Here is an 8,881-nt window from a genome sequence, read left to right on the forward strand (position 1 = left end):
GACAATTCTGCATGGCGAATTTACATACATATATAAATACTGCTTTAATAAAAAGGAATAACGATTTATTGAATTTTTTGAAGAGCGCAAAAATATGGTATAAGGAAAATTATTTATTTCATTAAATGATGAATAACTTCCAAGCTAATTTACCATAGATCTCGGTCACCTACAAAGCACAATCAGTATAATTCGAATTTCAATATGAATTACTGCTACGGTGGTACCTCTTATCGTCTGCGCCCAATAATGAAAATACAGTAAAATAATAATGAAAGTGGCTTTTTTGTTTTTCAAAATACTCTCCTTGGATGTCAATGCACTTCTGCATTCCCCTGAACCAATTTTCAAAGCACTCTTTCCACTCAGAAGGGTATACCCCCAAACCGAGCTATTTATAGGGTTAACAGTTTTTTCAGGCGTTGAATAATGTTGACCTCGCTTTTCATTTTTAATGAATTCTTATTTTTTGCCGCTGAATTTATTCAACATTTCTCTGCACCAATTGACACGCGTCCGTTATTGGGCAATCGTCAAATTATGCACCAACTCGGTATCCCACCTCTATATACCGATATGTCACATGATGATCTCGCGTTATCAATTCACGCACAACATCGATTCTTTCTGGCACCGCAATCGTTTTTGTGCGACCTTCACGAAATTCATCCTACAAGGTTCGTCAGAGCTCGCTTTACTAGCTTCAATGTGGTGCTCCAACGCCAAAAGTATAGAAGTAAGTTGATCAATAGACTCCTGTCACAATAATCCACACCGAAAATAGCAAAACATCATCATACGAAAATTTTCATGAATTCAGTCGGTTCTCGGCCAAGGACCGTCACTCCAGCAGCATTCCCCGTATGTAAGTATAAGGAATACAACAACAAACACAACGAATTCATCCATATTTTCTTCTTCTTAATTGGCACAATAGCCGCTTATGCGATTTTAGCCAAGTTTAACAAAGCGCGCCAGTCGTTTCTTTTTCGTGAATAATTTCACTATTTCACAAATTAATTTTATTGTAACCACAAAATGTCAGCTGAAAACCGTCCCGTCGCAATAAAGTTTAACCGACCGAATCTTCCGACGGGAGTAGACGTGCTGCTTACCACCCGTCGATATCCACTTTCCGCTGCACTTCAGTTTCGAGCATTAGAAGTATAGCTATGCAGCTTTTACCGACTTTCTCCAATCTGCTTTATCGACCGCACACGCGAAGCGAAAAGACTACTGAGAATCAAACGTACATTGATATCGTGTAAGACACGTTCAAAATTCTAAAAAAATTGAGAATTCTGAAAAAACTCCGAATTCTGAAATTAAAAATGTTTCTTACCGCTTGCATTTTTTATTCAATAAATTTTTTGAACAGTAATGTCAAATAATTTTACCGATTATAGATAGAATTGTCGTTAACGTTTGATTTCTTTTCTTGTTGTTGTTTTATGCGCAGCTGCAAAAGTGCGTAAAAACACAGTTACTTTGATTTGCATACCTTCTCAGTATCAGTGTTGAATGTGCAGAAATAGTATCAGTAGAGTAAATTTTTGTTCACAGATTTTGACATTTGTGTCTGGCACACGTTTTCTTCTTGACAATAATAATACGTATTTCAGTTAAATTCAGAGCATTGTCCTGCGTAAACTCGAAAGTTTCCGTTATAAGTTGCTGACGGGGAAAACATTAAAAGTATCATATACACAATAGGAGTCGGCAACACTGTAGCAAAGCTTTAAATGCTTGAGCTTTCTCCAGCACAGCTGCTTCCCAACTTCATCTACTACAATTCATTCATACGGAATTTGTTCAGTTATAGTAATCTTATACAGTCCAATTTAAAATGTGCACTATACACGTAAATCTATACAGTTCAGTTTCTGGGTGCCGTTTTCGAATCCGTTTGTTTACCAACCAGTGATAACGTGATTTCATCTTGCCGTCACTGATCAGTAGCACAAATTTTAAGGATTTAATATTTCCAGTAAATACAAATGTTTCAAAAGTGATTTCAGTGGTGTTTAATTCTACAATATTGATGTGCCAATGTCACCAAGTGATATGTTTTGTGTTCTAATAGAAAGTAATGAAATGACGAATTCAGAAAGATGTTTCTATATTCCTCGCTCACCTACTTTTCTATACTCAACAGTTTCGCGTCGCAAAGGAGTTTCATGTGAGACAATCTTTAATGTATACCGATGTGTTAACAGTGAATTTAATAAAATGTTTAAATGTTTTTGTTTGAAGCTAACAGTTATTCGAAACGGGGTGCCCGACGAGATGTCATGTTTCCTTTTTTATTATATTATAAAAGAGAAAAATAGTTATTTACATTGTTTTGTTTGTGCTTCTCGAATAAATATAAACGAACCAGCTCTGTATGGTTAGAAAATTTGTGTAAAATTTGAAATGGTATTAAAACCTCACACACTCCTCAATATTGTTATCAATTTATTTCCTTTTCACGCATCTGGCAAGTCAAATTGTCTAATTTGCGTTGACAATTAAACAGTTATATGGCAACAATTCCCTGCTGTCTAGACATGGAAACAGTTATTTGAAATTCCAGTTGGTTTTCTACGCAGTTATCTGAAAGTTTTGCTAAATTCCAAAATTTATTGTAAATTAATTGGTCTTAAACCGTTATTAAGTGCGGAAGGTCGTTTAAAAGTCGTGTCAAATTTGTAAAAAAAAAATTACATAGTGTTTTCTTAAATTTTAACCATACCGTTAACTCTAGGAAACTCCAATAACATAGCTTCCGTTAATTCTAGGAATTCCTGTACAGTTAACACTTCAAACATTTTAAAGAAAGTAATTACATATTGTGAATTAAGGCTATTTATTAATACGTTTTTTTTTCTTTATTTATTTCCAGTCGGGGGATCTACCATCACACAAAACGATCACGCATCAACAGGTGTCCCCACTTTAGCAGCGGAGGCTTCAACCACCGAAACTGCTTCACTACCACTAACACCCACATCGATTACACCTCCCCAACCACAAACTCCTCCGTGCAAAACTCTCTCGCCGTGCAGTGCACCCATTCAAGAGAGGATTGCAAAAGAAACAGAAGACTGCAAAGAGGATTCGCAGGACGATTCCTTCACACAACCACCAAAAACACTAAAAGTTAAGGACCCCAAGGTCATTGAGCCAGTAGAAGTCGGTGTCGAATCAGTTGCAAAAACTGAGAAACCGCGTTTCTACTCATCGATTTTAGGTGGCAATAAGCCTTATAGCGGCGGTATTGTATTAACACAAGCTCAACGCAAAGAATATCCGGTAGAAGTTGTAAGTCGTCGTAATACAACCACACCTACTGAAGATAGCTCCAGTGATTCGGACTCGGATTCAGACGGTTCTAAACTTATTGTTGACGAGAAACCATTGGTGCCAGAAGATAAACCACTCTCACTGCGTTTGCGTAGCACTCCACCTCCTTTGGAGAAACGCCCCAGTCCACCTCCTCCTCCAGAACCAGCAGTACGTTGCAGTGTTATACAACGTACACCAAAACCAGCACCAACACCACCTCAACGTCAAAACCAGCACGAAGTTCTACTACCACCTTGTTCACTTGAGCACCTCGGACCCGAACAACAAGAGCCCATTGATTATCACGTTCCAAAACGACGTTCCGCTTCATTCGATAGCGACGAAGAGCAAAGTGATTCTTTGAATGCGAAACGTTTAGATCGCGAACGTAAGTTACGCGAAGCCCGTCGACGAAGCGCAATATTAGCAGCGCGTGCCGTGCTCGCACAAGCGCGGCTAAACCCACGTCTTGTACGTAGTTTACCAGGAATTTTGGCTGCCGCAGCCGGACACGGACGCACATCATCAACAGGTGCCGGACAAGGTTTTCAAGGCTCTAGTGGATTCGGCGGGAACGGTTCGAGCAACGGTACTAATCAAAGTCCCAGTGGAGGTGCTGGTTCACCTACGGGCTTTGGTGGTGCACTGGGTGGCAGCGGCGGTGCTGGTGGTGGCATGGGTGGCGGCCGTGACGGTCGTAGCAATTACGGTCCAAATTCGCCACCTTCAGGTGCTCTTCCTCCTTTTTACGAAAGCTTGAAGAGTGGAAATGCAATGAATTCGTCCTCTTCATCAGCAAATTTTAACGGAAACTCAAATTTCCTTATTCAAAATGCAGCCGCAGCTGCATATTTAATGTCTGCAGCAGGTGGAAATACTGGTGGTCAACAACAGTCAAACAACAACTATATAGACTGCGTATCAACGAACGGAAATGGGAATGGAAATGGTGTCAGTGGTGTAGGTAGCGGTGTAAATGATAGTGGTAGTGGTAGTTTGGAAGGTACATTTGCAAATGGCCAGGGTAACACAAATTATTCTGCGCATGCGCATAATAACAAATATAATAACTCTGCTTCTTCTTCTGTTCAACATCATCATCATCATCAACACCATCATGGACATCCACAATACGGTAACAATCCATCAGCGTACGGCATTATATTGAAGGACGAGCCAGATATTGAGTATGATGAGGCCAAGATTGACATTGGTGCTTTTGCGCAAAACATAATCCAAGCTACAATGGGCAATTCGGGAAATTTCAATGCTGCCGCTTATGAGGATGCAATTATGTCGGACCTTGCAAATTCGCAAGGCCCCAACGGATCAGTAGATCCCTTACAATTCACAGCCACACTTATGCTCAGCTCACAAACAGATCATTTGTTGGAACAGCTCTCCGATGCAGTCGACCTTAGCTCATTCCTGCAAAGGGAATGTGTGGATGACGATAACTCTACAAGCCCTCGACAAGACTTCGAGCTGGTGTCTACGCCTTCGCTCACACCTGATTCCGTGTCTATAACACCGGTGGACGGCAACAACCCCAACCAGCTTGACACATTCCACGAGAGTCTCATTCAGCAAATAACAAACAACATTTCACGCAATCACATCGGCAGTAACCAAAATGGCAACATGCAACCATATCCATTTGAGCGCCAACAACATGTGAACAACAATCAGCAACACATGAATAACGAACAGCATAGCGTAAATCATCAGCAGCAACAGCCACCACCATCGTATCAACATGCCACACGTGATTTGATGCAGCTGCAGCAACAACAACAGCAGCAGCATCATGCTCAACAACATCCTTATCAACAACACCAGCAGCAGCATCAGACGAGTTCCATGATGCAGCATGGCGGCCCAATGTTGTTGACACAACAACCACAGCAACATGCATACCAACAACATAACCATCCATATGGTTCAGCACAACATCATCACCAGCAGCAGCAGCATCACATTGCGCCACCACATCATATGCAGCATCATCATCACCACAGTAGCGACAACAGTAATCTGTCGCTGCCGTCACCGAATGCAGCACATCTTTCTGCGCATCATGGCATGTCGTCGGCAGCGAGTAACTCGTCGGGCGCCTCGACTTCCGGTTTGCTAGATGCCAGCACTGCCATGCTGGACACCAAGCCCCTGATACAAAGCGTAAGTCCCACTCATTCGACCGGCAGTTCCAATGCAAGTTCTTGCGATACGGGTTCTAGAAAATTGAGTACAAGTTCCTCTAGTGGGTCTGCGTCGATGGTGGCGAGAGATCCGCTGCGCAGTGTTGCTGCCGCAGCGGCAGCAACCGCCGCCGGCATACTGCCACCATCGCCCACTGTCGCCATGCTACACGAAAGCAAAATGTTACAGCAGAGGGTAAGCATTAAAATCAAGGCAAAAGCAGAATCAACATAACGCATTGTTTTATCGTTTGATTGTTTTCGTTTTGTTTGAATGCTACATAGTAGGAGTAGGATTATGTGGCAGTAAGGGATTACATATACTCAAATTTAGTAAAAAGTGTATTTAACTCTTTGTTCCGACATAATAAAATGTAAATAGCTGCAGCATGTAAATAATGTTTGTCCTTAAAGAAATTGTACATAGCTAATTTAACCCTCCGTTGGACACCTTTTTTAAAACCTTCGGTTGGGCGCCCGAATCTGGCCTTTGTTATTCTTTTTAAAAGATTATATCCATAAATCGATAGAAAATTAAATTTTAGGAAGCTATCTGGCAGCTCATTTCGTTAGCTATATTAGAAATATAGTAAATTCACGTCCAAAGTCGAAAAAGTCAGTCTGGCCAGACCCGGTTGCCCAACAGAGGGCTAAAGCAGTTCAGTATTAGTTAATGTTTATTGGCTATAATTGACCGTCTAATTGTATTGTGCGCCGAACGAACTTGTTTTGTGACTATCTATGCTGAGTTTTATACTTTATTTCCTAACTTTGAATGTTTTTTTTTTTTTATTTATTTTAATTATTATTTTATAGTTGGGTCTGCCACCAGAAGTACAACTGGAATTTGTAAATGGCGGTCATGGTATCAAAAACCCACTTGCTGTGGAAAACACACATACGGGCCACCATCGTATACGCAGCATTGATTGTGTTGATGATCTGAAGAAGAGTGGCAATGTTAGTACTGACGGTTCGGAAAGCGGGAGCTGTGCGCCTGATGGCACCAAGTTTGTGTGTCGCGTTTGTCTGAAAGCGTTCTCGTTACAACGCCTTCTGAATCGGCACATGAAGTGTCACTCGGAGATTAAGCGCTACTTGTGCACATTTTGTGGCAAAGGATTCAACGACACCTTCGATTTGAAACGCCACACGCGCACACACACCGGCGTGCGACCGTACAAGTGCAATTTGTGCGAAAAGAGCTTCACACAGCGCTGTTCACTAGAGTCGCACTGCCTCAAAGTGCACAGTGTGCAGCATCAGTATGCGTATAAGGAACGGCGCGCTAAGGTAAAATATTAAATGTGAAACTTCATTTTATATGCGCACTAAATAATGTTTTTTTTTGTTTTCTTATTTACAGATGTACGTTTGTGAGGAATGTGGGCATACGACGTGCGAACCCGAGGTTCATTATATACACTTGAAAGAGAATCATCCATACTCACCTGCATTGTTGAAATTTTATGATAAGCGTCATTTCAAATTTACAAACTCACAATTCGCCAACAATTTGCTAGGACAACTGCCAATGCCGGTGCATAATTAAAAACGTATAGTGGACAATAGTACCACGTTGTAAATAACACATCAATTTTCAGCCACCCAAAATAGATGGAAATGAACTGATCGAACTGCAGCGAAAACATGCCTTTCTTACATATTTATAGCGTAGTTAGTTCAATTGACATATTTGAGTTTTCGAAAAACTGCCCATAAAAGGAGATTATATGATTTGCTTATGTTTACTTCTACAATTATTGAAAATTCAGTTAAGTTCATTCATTGCCTGTATTTGGCCACATTTTGTACTGGGAATTTTTTTTGTTATTAATTTTACTCCATGAAATGTTTACACTGCGACAGCTGCTGCGCTTTATTTTACTACTTTTTGATGGGCGTATATTTTTAATGCTTGGATATATGTTAAATATTATATCCTTTTCAAGCCAACCGTAAACCACACGCAGGCACGCAAGGTAAACATGTAAAAAAAGAAACTTGGGAGTATATTCTTTTAGACATTTAAAGCTAGGCAAAACGATTAAATTGGTATACGTGTATTGTACATTTTTTCTTCGAGAATTTAAGTCAATTTAAGTTGATAACACTGCGGAACTAATTCTCATTATTCTTAAATTTGTAATATAACCGAATTTTTATAATGTAAAGTTTGTGCGAGAAGAAATAGATATGAAATTTAGCAGTTGGAAAATAAGGCTGGAATAAGAGTTCACTGTACATTTATGAATGTAAAACAAAATTGTGCTTCTAATCAAAGAGTTAAGTTAAGTTAAAAATCAGTTTAATTAAAATCTCATTTCGCGTAACTTTTGTAATAAGTTATTTAGGTTTTTATTTTTGTTCTTTCTTATTTTGTGGCTGAACACAAACCATTTTACAACTTTATTTGAAGTAGCTTTGTTTTTATTTAAATAGTTTTGTTTTTGTTTTGCTTTGCCTTTTAAAGAATCATGTACATTTTTATTTAATCCATATCACATATCTTCTAAAATTGATGATTTAGTTATAGAGGAATTTCATAGTTTATTTTATATAATATTTTCTGAAGTTAGTTTATTGGAAATAAATGAATTAATAAAATTAAATTAAATAGCAACAAGTGTAAAGAGGCGTAAATATTAAATATTAAACATTAATTAAGTTGGAAAGCGCACTTGATTTCATTGTATCTATAATTGGAAGTTTATCGAATGAACTCACTCACTTAGTTTGTAAGCGTTTCGTTTTTGTCGAAATGAAGACTAAAAAAAAACTATTAGGCTCACTGCTTTTGCTGCTCATAAATGAGGCAATTGAAAGCAAACTTTGCAATTGTGTTAAGCTAAGCTTTAATTTATAAATAGATGTATTTTAAATAAAGTTTAATCGTAGTTTAAGGCTTGAGAGCTTTGAGAAAGTAAATGAAAACAAGTGAAAAAACCACCAATTCGTACTGATTTGAATCTCTTTGGTTTAATTATTATTAAAACATATGTTAGTGTAATTATTTTCGTAGAACATTTTTTTTTTCATTTTGATTTTGTTTAATTTTTTAGTAATGCGTTAATTTTTAGTTCATAAACAACTACTATCACACAACGCAGTTTTAAGTAAACACATACGCACACACACGTACACACAAATATACACCAATAAAATAACGAATAGAAAAAAATAAAGGCTTTATATTTGCTACACGTAAAGAAGTTGAGTCAAATATTTGCTATTTTATTCAGTAGAAATTTGTTTATGAGCAGCAAAGTGCGACTCCGCTAGGGAGAGTACACTAAAACGAGGCAAGTTGATGGGCTGGAAAAGCGAGCAAGGAAAACAAACATCTGCAAGTAAGC

The 8,881-nt window shown here is 38.6% G+C and overlaps 1 protein-coding gene across 3 annotated transcripts; it reads left to right on the forward strand.

The window, feature by feature from the left end:
* Positions 1-1,874: 1,874 nt before the first annotated feature.
* On the forward strand, positions 1,875-8,478 carry LOC129237123 (transcriptional regulator ovo). 3 transcript variants are annotated; one of them, XM_054871595.1, is made up of 5 exons: positions 1,875-2,179; positions 2,885-4,351; positions 4,478-5,505; positions 6,342-6,818; positions 6,892-8,478. In XM_054871595.1, exons 1-5 carry the CDS (start codon positions 2,050-2,052, stop codon positions 7,075-7,077), a joined length of 3,288 nt encoding a protein of 1,095 aa, XP_054727570.1. In that variant the 5' UTR covers positions 1,875-2,049; the 3' UTR covers positions 7,078-8,478. The 3 variants fall into 3 exon arrangements, with proteins under 3 accessions (XP_054727570.1, XP_054727569.1, XP_054727568.1); XM_054871594.1 differs by having other exon boundaries at positions 2,885-4,330; positions 4,478-5,721; XM_054871593.1 differs by having other exon boundaries at positions 1,876-2,179; positions 4,478-5,721.
* The last annotated feature ends 403 nt before the right edge of the window (positions 8,479-8,881 follow it).

Source organism: Anastrepha obliqua, chromosome 2, assembly GCF_027943255.1.
Source record: "Anastrepha obliqua isolate idAnaObli1 chromosome 2, idAnaObli1_1.0, whole genome shotgun sequence".
Lineage (NCBI taxonomy): Eukaryota > Metazoa > Arthropoda > Insecta > Diptera > Tephritidae > Anastrepha > Anastrepha obliqua.